This window comes from Cervus elaphus, chromosome 1 (genome assembly GCF_910594005.1).
Source record: "Cervus elaphus chromosome 1, mCerEla1.1, whole genome shotgun sequence".
Classification (NCBI taxonomy): domain Eukaryota; kingdom Metazoa; phylum Chordata; class Mammalia; order Artiodactyla; family Cervidae; genus Cervus; species Cervus elaphus.
This window is the reverse complement of record NC_057815.1, coordinates 21,505,856-21,520,168: the sequence shown is the minus strand read 5'-3', so window position 1 is coordinate 21,520,168 and position 14,313 is coordinate 21,505,856. Positions and strand designations below refer to the sequence as shown.

At 39.4% G+C, this 14,313-nt stretch overlaps 1 protein-coding gene across 1 annotated transcript in view; it reads right to left on the bottom strand.

Moving 5' to 3' along the window:
- TMEM123 (transmembrane protein 123) overlaps positions 1-14,313 on the bottom strand; it is a 115,631-nt gene that overhangs the window by 60,798 nt on the left and 40,520 nt on the right. The window contains exons 8-10 of the mRNA XM_043884865.1: positions 10,049-10,105; positions 6,222-6,281; positions 2,456-2,515 (exon numbers count right to left, since the gene is read on the bottom strand). Of these exons, the coding sequence (XP_043740800.1) occupies positions 2,456-2,515; positions 6,222-6,281; positions 10,049-10,105 (177 nt within the window). The remainder of the gene's footprint in view (positions 1-2,455; positions 2,516-6,221; positions 6,282-10,048; positions 10,106-14,313) is intronic.

Here is a 14,313-nt window from a genome sequence, read left to right as displayed (position 1 = left end):
AGGCAGATTCCGGCCACCCAGCCAGTAAGTGGCGGATTCTCAGATGTGGACCAGGCTGTTTGATTCCAAAGCATGTACATGAGCGTGCGAAATGGAAGTGCTGATTTTCTACAATGAACCTGCTTCTGCCCGCATGTTCCCAGTTGTTGCATTGCTGGTTGCTCAACCCTAAGTCCCGGAACTTATCTTTTGATTCTTCCTTCTTCCTCACTCCACCATCCAATCCATTAGCAATGATTTCAGTTCCACTCCCCAAGTAGATCTAGACTCTACCCACTTATCCCCATTACCCCTTCTCTTCCTCTTTTGCCCAGATTACAAGAGCCTCCTGTTTTTCTCTCCCTGATGTCGTCACTCTTATGACAGATGCTTTCATTTTTTTCTTCTGGTTTGAGGAAGAAGGCAGAAACTGCCTTCTTTCTAAGCTCTTCCTAGCTTTAAGACCTCTTCACCCTTTTTCAAAAAATACTTATGAAATACCTACTGTGTGCAAGCACTGAAATAAAGAATGTCTTGGACGATCTAAGTACAAGGAGTCGGATGCTTTAACAGACAAAAAAAGACAAAGTATTACAACAAAATACTTCACTAAATGGAATTAAGTTTAGTTCATAAAGAGGCACAGATTCATTAAAAATTTATTTCATGTCCTAATCGGCTACGCATTATGGTGGCTTTAGAAGTCTGGCAATCACTTTATACATAGCTTATTAAACAGCAGAGACATTACTTTGCAAACAAAGGTCTATCACGTAAAAGCTATGGTTTATTCACTAGTCATTTATACATGTGAGTCGAACCATAAAGAAGGCTGAACACAAAGATTTGATCCTTTTGAACTGTGGTGCCAGAGAAGATTCTTAAGAGTCCCTTGGACAGCACGGAAATCAAACCAGTCAATCCTAAAGAAAACAACCCTCAATATTCATTGGAAGGATGTATGCTGAAGCTACAATACTTTGGCCACATGATGCAAAGAGCTGACTCGTTGAAAAAGACCCTGATGCTGGGAAAGACTGAGGGCAAAAGAAGGGGCAACAGAGGATGTGGTGACTGGATGGATTAATCACTGACTAATCAGTGATCTGATTAAATGGACATGAATTTCAGCAAACTCCAGGAGACAGTGAAGGACAGGGAAGCTAGGCATGCTGCAGTCCGTGGGGTAACAGAGTCAGACATGAATTAGTGACTAACCAACAACAAATCACTTATATGTGGAATCTAAAATGTGGAACAAATGAACCTATCTATGAAGTAGAAACAGACTCACAGATATACAGAACAGACTTACGGTCTCCAAGGGGGAGCAAAAGTCAGGGAGGGAGGGACCAGGAGTCTGGGGTTAGTAGATGCAAACTATTACATATAGAACTGAGAAATAACAACGGTGCACAGGGAGCTACATTTAATATTCAGGAATAAACCACAATGGAAGAGAAAATAAAAAAGAATGTATACATGTATATAACTAAGTCATTTTGCTGGACAGCAGAAATTAATACAATATTGTAAATTAACTATACTTCAATAAAAAATTAATAAAAAAATCCATGATATTGCACAACACTGTGAAAGTATGTAATGTCACCTGTACACCTAAAAATGACTAACACTGTGAATTTATATTATGTGAATGTTTCAACAATAAAATAAAACTAAAAACAAACAACTCCAAGAACTTAGAGCTTGGTCCCTTTTGTACTGTGTCCACACATTAGAGACACTCAATTAATAATTGTTGAATAAAAGTAGAAAAAATGGGACCAGGGACAGGATCTGTGTACCTTTTTAAATTTCTACCTCTGCCACTCTTAAAGAAGGCAGTGAGAAGATAAACTAAATATTCGTTAGAAGAAACATGTGTTGATGGTAGTATTATTTATAATATCAGTCTGGTTCCTATCCTTGCATGTTAATTCAGAAAATCAAGGAAGAAATCCATCTGTCCCAAACTAAAAGCACAAGAAAAGGGCCTCATCTACTGCTTTAACATGGAAGCAACGGGGTGGACTGAAATCTAACGGATGGATGAAATATAAGCAGGGTCTCCTTAGAGTCCACCAAGGCAAGTTAAGGCTGCCATGGCTGAGCAGCTTAAAGTGATTTCTTCTACCAGCAAGATCAGCAGATTTATGAATTCCAGTTCATATCCACAGGCCCAAAATGTCACACCTAAAAATGTGCTTCACCTCACTAATAAACTCCAGTATGTTTTTATTAATACTTTTAGAATTTACTCACAACTTTGCTAGACTGAGAAAGATGATGAATCTAGTGAACTATCATTTCCTGATGCCTACTAAGGGAAGCCTTTGATGGGAGGCTTTAAGTATTTACAAATGAACAAATCATAGTTAAGACAGTCACTGTAGCAGCTTACATGTACTGGACTGGCTGATAGTACGTTATGTATGCTAGACAGATAATCTGTTTTCTGACCTTTTTAACTCACCTCCTTGGTTGTTACCATTGGACTTCTCTTCAGACTGAGGATTATTCTGGTTTGGAGCGCCTGTAAAAATAAAGAAATATTCTGTGAAGAAAGGACATCAATATTTAACTAAGGATACTGGCAATATGTTTCTTTTGGGCTCTGAGGGGTGGGAGGGTAGATTATTCCACAGGAAGTTCTACTTTTGCCACTGCTTCTATGAAACATGCCTTGAAACTGTTCATAAATCTTGATCTGTATCACTGGATATTTTAACAGAAACATATAGCTAATGTTACACTTACCAGATACTTACTATGTTCCTGCCACTGATAAACAGTTTGTACATGGGACATGTGGTGATGAGAAATTTCTACTACTGACAACTCTGCTCTTCAGAGGACAGTGGACCACCATTTCTATTAACGAGTGCCCAGGTCTTGTATACCACCACGCCTAACTTCATACATTGTAGAAAAGATGAAGTAGCTTAGGGTTTTCACATCAAACTGGAAGCGTTCTTGATATAATCCCCTGAATTTTTAACTAGTACCTTAAAATTTGGAAAGAGTTTCGAATAATTCTATGTTCCAGTTAAGCAACTTTTCAGGGTGCATTATTCACCCTGGATCTTTATATAATGGAAGATTAAACACATATATTACATGGGAGGCGAGCAAGTGTATTATTGTGAATTTTTCCCAAAGGCCTTTCCCACCCCCAAAAATATCCCAAGTACAAAGAATGTAAACAATAACATTTCTGACAGAGCTATCTTTAATCTGAGTGCAAATTTCTTCCTCTTGCTAGAACCATAATTCATTTATCCCAAAGCTATGGTGTGAAGATTAAACCTGAAAAAGATCAAGGTCAGTAGATTTGTATTTAATGTATTTAGCAGAAGGTACCAAATAACTGCCAATACTATGAAGGGCTTAAATATGCCAGGCCTTGTGGGGAGCATGTAGCCTGCATTAGCCCATCTAACCCCCAAAACAATTCAGTGACAGGAACACAGCTAGGCAGTGACAAAGACCCACAGACCACCCAGCTGTGCATCGTTGCTCAGTCATGTCTGACTCTTTGCGATCCCATGGACTGTAGCCCACCAGGCACCTCTGTCCATGGAGATTCTGCAGGCAAGAATACTGGAGTGAGTTGCCATGTCCTCCTCCAGGGGATCTCCCCAACCCAGGGATCGAATCCAGGTCTCCTGCACTGCAGGTGGACTCTTTACCATCTGAGCCACCAGGGAAGCCCATGAATACTGGAGTGGGCAGCCAATCCCTTTCTCCAGGGGATCTTTCCCACCCAGGAATCAAATCAGGGTCTCCTGCCTTGCAGGCAGATTTTGGCCACCTAGCCAGTAAGTGGCGGATTCTCAGATGTGGACCAGGCTGTTTGATTCCAAAGCATGTACATGAGCGTGCGAAATGGAAGTGCTGATTTTCTACAATGAACCTGCTTCTGCCCGCATGATCCCAGTTGTTGCATTGCTGGTTGCTCAACCCTAAGTCCCGGAACTTATCTTTTGATTCTTCCTTCTTCCTCACTCCACCATCTAATCCATTAGCAATGATTTCAGTTCCACTCCCCAAGCAGATCTAGACTCTATCCACTTATCCCCATTACCCCATGTCTTCCTGTTGCCCAGAGTACAAGAGCGTCTTGTTTTTCTCTCCCTGCTGTTGTCACTCTTATGACGGAGGCTTTCCTTTTTTCTTTTTTCTGGCTTAAGGAACTTTCTAAACTCTTTGTAGTTTTAAGACCTCTTCACCTTTTTAAAAAAGTACTTACGAAGTATCTACTGTGTACAAGCACTGAAATAAAGAATGTCTTGGATGATCGAAGTACAAAGAGGCGGGTGCTTTACATGACAAAAAAAGACCAAGTATTACAGCAGAATACTTCACTAAACGGAATTAAGTTCATGAAGTACCACACATTCATTAAAGATTAATTTCATCTCTTAACTGGCTACCCATTATGGTGGCTTTAGAAGTCTAGCAATCACTTTATACATAGCTCATCAAAAAGCACAGACATTACTTTGCAAACAAAGGTCCATCTAGTCAAAGCTAAGGTTTTTACACTAGTCATCTACGAATGTGAGTCGAACCATAAAGAAGACTTAACACAAAGAATTGATGCTTTAAATGTGTTGGAGAAGTTTCTTAAGAGTCCCTTAGACAGCAAGGAGATCAAGCTAGTAAATCCTAAAGAAAACAACCTCAATGTTCATTAGAAAGACGGATGCTGAAGCTACAATACTTTGGCCACCTGATGCAAAGAGGTGACTCACTGGAAAAGACCCTGATACTAGGAAAATATTGAAGGCAAAAGAAGGGGGCAACAGAAGATGACGGGACTTGATGGATTAATCACTGATTAATCAGTGATCTGATTAAATGGACATGAGTTTGAGCAAACTCCGGGAGACAGTGAAGGACAGGGAAGCTTGGCATGCTGCAATCCACGCGGTCACAGAATCAGACACAACTTAGTAACTAAACAACAACAAATCACTTATATGTGGAATCTGAAATATGGCACAAATGAACCGATCTTTGAAGTAGAAACAGACTCAGAGACATACAGAACAGACTTAGGGTTTCCAAGGAAACCCCAAGCTTTCCAAGGGGAGGGAGAGACTAGGAGTCTGGGGTTAGTAGATGCAAACTGTTACACATAGAATTGAGAAACAGCAAAGGTGCACAGGGAACTACATTTAATATTCTGGAATACACCACAATGGAAAAGAAAATAAAGAAGAACGTATACATGTATATAACTAAGTCATTTTGCTGGACAGCAGAACTTACATAACATTGTAATATATAACTGTAGTTCAGTAAAAAGTTAATAAAAAATCATGACATTGCACAACATTGCGAATGTATTTAATGCCACCTGTACACCTAAAAATGGCTAACATTGTGAATTTTAAGTTATGTGTACGTTTGAACAATAAAATAACACAAAAAACAAACAAAAACACCAAGACGTCAGAGCTTGGTCCCTTTCGTACTGTTTCCACACATTAGAGACACTCAATCAATATTTGTTGAAGAAAAGTACAAAAGATGGGTCCAGGGATAGGATTTGTGTACCTTTTTAAGTTTTTACCTCTGTCACTCTTAATAAAGGCAGTGAAAAGATAAACTAAATATTAGTTAGAAGAAACATGCATTGATAGTACTATTACTTATAACATTTAGTCTGGTTCCTATCCTTGCATGTTAATTCAGAAAATCAAGGAAGAAATCCATCTGTCCCAAACTAAAAGCACAAGAAAAAAGTCTCATCTACTGTTTCAAGAAGGAAGCAAAGTGGTGGGTTGAAATCTATCTGATGGGTGAAATATAAGCAGGGTCTCCTTAGAGTCCACCAAGGCAAATTAAGGCTGCCATGGCTGACCAGCTTAAAGTGATTTCTTCCACCAGCAAGATCAGTGGATTTATGAATTCTAGTTCATATTCATAGGCAGAGCATAAAAGGTCATACCTAAAAAGGTGATTTAAAATTCAGTAATAAATTCTAGTATGTTTTTATGAATAGTTTTACAATTTACTCACAACTTTGCTAGACTGAAAAGATGGTGAATCCACTGAGCTACCATTTCCTGATGCCTACTAAGGGAAGCCTTTGTTGGTAGGCTTTAAGTATGCACAAATGCACAAATCATGGTTAAGACAGGTCAGTGTACCAGCTTACATGTACTTGACTGGCTGATACTACTTTATGTATGCTAGACAGATAATCCATTTTCTGACCTTCTAAAACTCACCTCCTTGGTTGTTACCATTGGAGTTTTGTTCAGACTTAGGTTCATTCTGGTTTGTAGTTCCTATAAAAACAAAGAAATATTCTGTGAAGAAAGGACATCAATATTTAACTAAGGATACTGGTAATATGTTTCTTTCGGCCTCTAGGGGTGGGAGGGTAGATTTTTCCACAGGAAGTTCTACTTTTGCCACTGCTTCTATGAAACATGCTTTGAAACTGCTCATAAATCTAGATCTCTTTACTGGATTATTTAAGACAGAAAACATATAGCTAATGTAACACTTACCAGGTACTTACTATGTGCCAGCCACTGATAAAATAGTTTGTACATGGGCCATGTGGTTATGAGGAATTTCTACCACTGTCAGCTCTGCTATTCTGAGGACAGTGGACCACCCTTACTATTAACAAGTGCCCAGGTCTTGTACACCAGCACGCCTAACTTCATACAATGGAAGAGAAGATGAAGTGGCTTAGGGTTTTCATGTAAAATTGCAAGCCTTCTTGATATAATTATTTGAATTTTTAATTAGTACCTTAAAATTTGGAAAAAGTTTGGAAGAATTCTATGCTCCAGTTAAGCAACTTTTCAGGGTGCATTATTCACCCTGGATCTTTATATATTGGAAGATTAAACAATATATTACATGGGAGGCGAGCAAGTATATTATTGTGTACTTTGTGAAAGGAAGGGCTCCCCCCAAAAAGAACCTTTTAAGTACGAAGAAAGTAAGCAATAACAATTCTGATGGAGCAATCTTTGCTGTGTGAGAAGATTTCTTCCTCTTGCTGGAACCATAGTACCTTAATCCCAGAAGGCTATGGTGTGAAGAATAAACCGGAAAAAGATCAACGTCAGTCAACTACGTATTTAGATGTATTTAGCAGCAGGTGCCAAATAACTGCCAATATTATGATGGGCTTAAACATGCCAGGCCTTGTGAGGAGCATGTAACCTGATCAACTCATCTAATCCCCAAAGAATTCTGCGACAAGAACACAGCTAAGCAGTGACAGAAGACCCACAGGAGACCGAGAGGAGACCAACACGAGATCCACAGGACACCACCCAGCGGTGCATAGTTGCTCAGTCGTGTCTGACTCTTTGAGATCCCATGGACTGTAGCCCACCAGGCACCTCTGTCCATGGAGATTCTCCAGGCAAGAATATTGGAGTGAGTTGCCATGTCCTCCTCCAGGGGATCTCCCCAACCCAGGGATCGAATCCAGGTCTCCTGCACTGCAGGTAGATTCTTTACCATCTGAGCCACCAGGGAAGCCCATGAATACTGGAGTGGGCAGCCAATCCCTTTCTCCAGGGGATCTTTCCCACCCAGGAATCAAACCAGGGTCTCCTGCCTTGCAGGCAGATTCTGGCCACCCAGCCAGTAAGTGGTGGATTATCAGATATGGACCAGGCTGTTTGATTCCAAAGAGCGTACATGAGCGTGTGAAATGGAAGTGCTGATTTTCTATGATAAACCTGCTTCTGCCCGCATGTTCCTAGTTTTGCATTGCTGGTTGCTGAACCCTAACAACCAGAAGTTATCTTTTGATTCTTCCTCCTTCCTCACTCAAGCATCCAATCCATTAAAAATGATTTCAGTTCCACTCCCCAAGCAGATCTAGACTCTACCCACTTATCCCCATTACCCCATGTCTTCCTGTTGCCCAGATTACAAGAGCCTCCTGTTTTTCTCTCCCTGCTGTTGTCACTCTTATGACAGATGCTTTCCTTTTTTCTTTTTTCTGGCTTGAGGAAGAAGGCAGAAAGTGCCTTCTTTCTAAGCTCTTTCTTAGTTTTATGACTTCTTCACCTTTTTTTTCAAAATAATACTTAAGAAGTACCTACTGTGTGCAAGCACTGAAATAAATAATGTCTTGGATGATCTAAGTACAAGGAGGCAGGTGCTTTACATGCCAGAACAACACCAAGTATTACAGCAGAATACTTCACTAAATGGGATTAAGTTAAGTTCATTAATTGGGACAGATTCATCAAAGATTAATTTCATCTCCTAACTGGCTACCCATTATGGTGGCTTTTGAAGCCTGGCAATCACTATATAGATACCATATTAAAAAGCAGAGATTTACTTTGCAAACAAAGGGTCATGTAGTCAAGGCTATGGTCTTCAGTAGTCATGTACGGATGTCAGTGGGACAATAAAGAACACAGAAGAATTGATGCTTTTGAATGTGGTGCCAGAGAAGATTCTTAAGAGTCCTTTGGACAGCAAGGAGATCAAACCAGTCAATCCTAAAGAAAATCAACCTTTAATATTCATTGGAAAGATGGATGCTGAAGCTACAATACTTTGGCCAACTGATGCTAAGAGCTGACTCACTGGAAAAGACCTTGATGCTGCCAAAGATTGAGGGCAAGAGAAGAAGAGGGCAACAGAGATGAGGTGACTGGATGGATTAATCACTGATTAATCAGTGATCTGATGAAATAGACATGAGTTTGAGCAAACTCTGGGAGACAGTGAAGGACAGGGAAGCTTGGCATGCTGCAGTCTGTGGGGTCACAGAGGCAGACACGACTTAGTGACTACACAACAACAAATCACTTATATATGGAATCTAAAACATGGCACAAATGAACCTATCTGTGAAGTAGGAAGAGACTCACAGACATACAGAACAGACTTAGGGTTTCCAAGGAAACCCCAAGGTTTCCAAGCGGAGGGAGGGACTAGAGTCTGGGGTTAGTAGATGCAAACTTTTACACATAGAATTGAGAAACAACAAAGGTGCACAGGGAACTACATTTAATATTCAGGAATAAACCACAATGGAAAAGAAAATAAAAAAGAATGTATACATGTATATACCTAAGTCATATGGCTGGACAGAAGAAATTAACACAAAATTGCAAATTAACTGTACTTTAATAAAGTATTAATAAAAAATCTCCATGATATTGCACAATATTGTGAATATAATTATGCCACCCATACAGTTAAAAATGGCTAACACTGTGAATTTTAAGTTATGTGTATGTTTGAACAATAAAATAAAACAAAAAGAAAAATTCCAAGAAGTCAGAGACTTGGTCCCTTTTAGACTGTGTCCACACATTAGAAATAATCAATAAATATTTGTTGAATAAAATAGAAAAAAATGGATCCAAGGATAGGATTTGTGTACCTTTTTAAGTTTTTACCTCTGTCACTCTTAATAAAGGCAGTGAGAAGATAAACTAAATATGACTTAGAAGAAACATGCGTTGATAGTACTCTTATTTATAACATTAACCTGGTTCCTATCCTTCCATGTCAATTCAGAAAATCAGGAAGAAATCCATCTATCCCAAACTAAAAGCATAAGAAAAAAGTTTCATCTACTGTTTCAAGAAGGAAGCAATGGGGTGGACTGAAATCTAACTGATGGGTGAAATATAAGCAGGATCTCCTTAGAGTCCACCAAGGCAAAATAAGGCTGCCATGGCTGACCAGCTTAAAGTGATTTCTTCCACCAGCAAGATCAGCAGATTTATGAATTCTAGTTCATGTCCATAGGCAGAGCCCAAAATGTCACACCTAAAAATGTGCTTCAAAACTCACTAATAAATTCCAGCATTTTTTTATTAACAGTTCTAGAATTTACTGACAATTTGCTAAACTGAGAAAGATGATGAATCCAGTGAGCTATCATTTCCTGATGCCTGCTAAAGGAAGTCTTTAATGGTAGCCTTTAAGTAATCACAAATGCACAAATCATGGTTAAGACATATCAGTGTACCAGCTTATATGTACTGGACTAGCTGATATTACTTTATGTATGCTAGACAGACAATCCATTTTCTGACCTCTTAAAACTCACCTCCTTGGTTACCATCGGAGTTTTCTACAGACATAGGATTCTTCTGGCTTGGAGTTCCTATAAAAACAAAGAAATATCCTGTGAACAACGGACATCAATATTTAACTAAGAATACTGGCAGTATGACAAAACCCACTGAAAAAATAAATAAATAATAAAAAAAAAAAAGAAAAAAAAAAAAAGAATACTGGCAGTATGTTTCTTTAGGCCTCTGAGGGGTGGGAGGGTAGATTTTTCCACAGGAAGTTCTACTTTTGCCACTGCTTCTATAAAACATGCCTTGAAACTGTTCATAAATCTAGATCTGTATCACTGGATATTTTAAGACAGAAAACATATAGCTAATGTAACACTTACCAGGTACTTACTATATGCCAGCCACTGATAAAATAGTTTGTACATGGGTCATGTGGTGATGAGAAATTTCTACTACTGATAACTCTGGTCTTCTGAGGACAGTGGACCACCCTTACTATTAACGAGTGCCCAGGTCTTGTACACCAGCACGCCTAACTTCATACAATGGAAGAGAAGATGAAGTGGCTTAGGGTTTTCACGTAAAATTGCAAGCCTTCTTGATATAATTATTTGAATTTTTAATTAGTACCTTAAAATTTGGAAAAAGTTTGGAAGAATTCTATGCTCCAGTTAAGCAACTTTTCAGGGTGCATTATTCACCCTGGATCTCTGTATAATAGAAGATTAAACAATATATTACATGGGAGGCGAGCAAGTGTATTATTGTATACTTTTCCAAGGAATGCGTTCCCCACCCCAAAAACCTCCCAAGTATAAAGAAAGTATGCAGTAACAATTCTGATGGAGCTATCTTTACTATGTGTGCAAATTTCTTTCTCTTGCTGGAAACATAATCCATTTATCCCAAAAGACTATGGTATGAAGATTAAACCTGAAAAAGATCAAGGTCAGTAGACGATGTATTTAGATGTATTTAGCAGCAGGTGCCAAATAATTGACAATATTATGATGGACTTACTACATGCCACGCCTTGTGTGGAGTACATAACCTGCATCAGCCCATCTACCCCCAAAACAATTCTGTGATAGAAACACAGCTAGGCAGTGACAGAAGACCCACAGGAGACCACCCAGCTGTGTTTAGCTGCTCCTTTAGGTCTGACTCTTTGTGATCCCATGGACTGTAACCCACCAGGCACCTCTGTCCATGGAGATTCTCCAGCCAAGAATACTGGAGTGAGCTGCCATGTCCTCCTCCAGGGGATCTTCCCAAACCAGGGGTCAAATCCAGGTCTCCTGTTCTGCAGGCGGATTCTTTACCATCTGAGCCACCAGGGAAGCCCATGAATACTGGAGTGGGTAGCCTTCTCCAGGGGATCTTTCCAACCCAGGAATCGAACCAGGGTCTCCTGCCTTGCAGGCAGATTCTGGCCACCCAGCCAGTAAGTGGCAGATTCTCAGATGTGGTCCAGGCTGTTTGATTCCAAAGCACGTACATGAGAGTGCCAAATGGAAGTGCTGATTTTCTACAATAAACCTGCTTCTGCCCGCATGTTCCCAGTTGTTGCATTGCTGGTTGCTCAACCCTAACTCCTGGAAGTTATAATTTCATTCTTCCTTCTTCCTCACTCCACCATCCAATCCATTAACAATTGTATCAGTTCCACTCCCCAAGTAGATCTAGACTCTACCCACTTATCTCCATTACCCCATGTCTTCCTCCTGCCCAGATTACAAGAGCCTCCTGTTTTTCTCTCCCTGATGTTGTCACTCTTTTGATGGATGCTTTCCTTTTTTTTTTTTTTTTTGGCTTGAGCAAGAAGGCAGAAACTGCCTCTTTCTAAGCTCTTCACCCTTTTTCAAAAAATACTTATGAAGTACCTACTGTGTGCAAGCACTGAAATAAAGAATATCTTGGACGATCTAAGTACAAGGAGGCGGATGCTTTACTTGACAAGAAAAGAGCAAGTATTACAGCAGAATAGTACACTACATGGAATTAAGTTAAATTTATAAAGTGGCACAGTTTCATTAAAGATTGATTTCATCTCCTAACTGGCTACCCATTATGGTGGCTTTTGAAGTCTGCCAATCACTTTAGACAGTATATTAAAAAGCAGAGACATCACTTTGCCAACATAGGTCCATCTAGTAAAAGCTATGGTTTTTCCAGTCGTTATGTATGGATATGAGAGTTGAACTATAAAGAAAGCTGATCACCAAAGAATTGATGCATTTAAACTTGAGTGTTTAAGAGTGTTTAAGAAGGCTCTTGAGAGTCCCTTGGACTGCAAGGAGATCAATCCAGTCCATCCTAAAGGAAATCAGTCGTGAATATTCATTGGAATGACTGATGCTGAAGCTGAAACCCCAATACTCTGGCCAACTGATGGGAAGAACTTACTCATTGGAAAAGACCCTGATGCTGGGAAAGACTGAAGGTTGAGGAGAAGGGTACAACAGAGGATAAGACGGTTGGATGGCATCACTGACTCGATGGACATGAGTCTGAGTAAACTCCGGGACTTGGTGATGGACAGGGAGGCCTGGAGTGCTGCAGTCCATGGGGTTGCAAAGAGTCGGACACGACTGAGGGACTGAACTGAACCACTTTAGAAAGTTCCTCTTAAAAAAAAAAAAAGAAAGTTCCTCTTATTTGGATTCCCCCTGCAGGCTAAGAACACTTTAAGGCTTGCCTAAGATTTGACAGATGTAATCTAGAGCATTAGAAATGGCTGTCTCTTAGCAACCTGTTTGATCTCTTGAATGCAGCATTTCTGAAGCCACCTCAACCCTTGGACTTTTCAGTTCAAGGTCATTAAAGTCCCTTCTCTCCCCTATGACTGTTTAAGGTGGGTTTCTGTCACTTGCCACTAACAGTCCTGAGTAACAGCCTTCCTCTCCCTTACATCTTTCGCTGCACTACCACAATCTATCCTGTTTGCTGGCTTGCTAACCTGTTTAAACTATCCTTCCTCCTTCAACTGAAAATATTTATTAAAGTATGCAGCAGACTGAAGAAAATCTTAAAAGTAGAATTTCAGTAATGCTTTTTATCTTTTAGCACAATATTCTGGGCAATGACAGTACTGCTTGAAGAGTCAACATCACACAATGCAGCTTAGTGGAAAATGGTTGAAAGATGGATTCTGGACTCTGAAATCAAACCTGTATTAGCTGTTTCACTTTGCACAAGTTAGGTAACTTCTAAGTGTCAGTTTCCTCATTTATAAAATGGGGATAATACTGGAAGGATCCAATGGGATGATGTATGGACCTCAACTAGCACAGAGTGAGGAGCTCACAGAGTGAAATGAAAGTGTCTAGTAAAAACTAGTTATGGAACTCTAGTATGACAAAAATCACTGTACTTCATAATAACACTTTAAACAGATTACAGATGACCTATAAACACTAGGATAACATTTACTTGTTCTTTTGAGATGTCCTTTATAGAAACTTCCTTTAGTTTCAAGGTGACATTATAGTCTGGAGAAACGGATTCCCGCTCACATTGGTGATACCAGTTCATGAAATCAAGGCTCTTACATAGTAGAGCATTCCAAATTTTCAAATAGCATTAACATCTAGTGAGACATCAGGTAATAAACAGAACTGTCAAAGAGGGAGTATTAAATTAGGGCAAAAAAATCTGTTATGAGGGTGAAAGAAAAGCAAGGACACTTTACTCAGTAATTCTTCAGAGAAACAATAAAAAGGTATACTTTCACAAAGTAACATAAAAAATGGAGATCTACTGACATAAATATTGGTATAAAATTAGCACCAAGTTATGTTTAACTCTAGATAGTTCACTTTTACAATCAAACACCTCGTAATATTGAAAATATGATGGACATGCTTTTACTGATCATTCTTTCCTTAAATGATCTCAAAATGAGGTCTACAAAGCTAGTCTGTCACATGTGCAATTCAGCAAACAAAAAAATTCAGCAAAACAAAGGAAAGTCGTTATCTAATTCACCCAGATTATTCTAGCAAAAGTAGGCGTTGTGTCTGAACCATCTGGTTTTGCAAACTCTAGATAAAACTAATGTAAAGCTAAATATACAGTGGATAGAATTTAAAAACCATGAAAAGCTTGGGTCTTTAAACTAACTTATTCTGCTAAGAGTTGACAAAGAGAAAACAAAATTTACACAGGAAATCCCAGGTTTCGCCGCTTTACCGAAAAAGTCCCCAAAAGGCCAAGGGCCTAAAGGGACACCTCCCTTCCCCCTGAAGCTAAAGGTCAAAATCATTCTGTCGTTACCCTACTGGCGGTG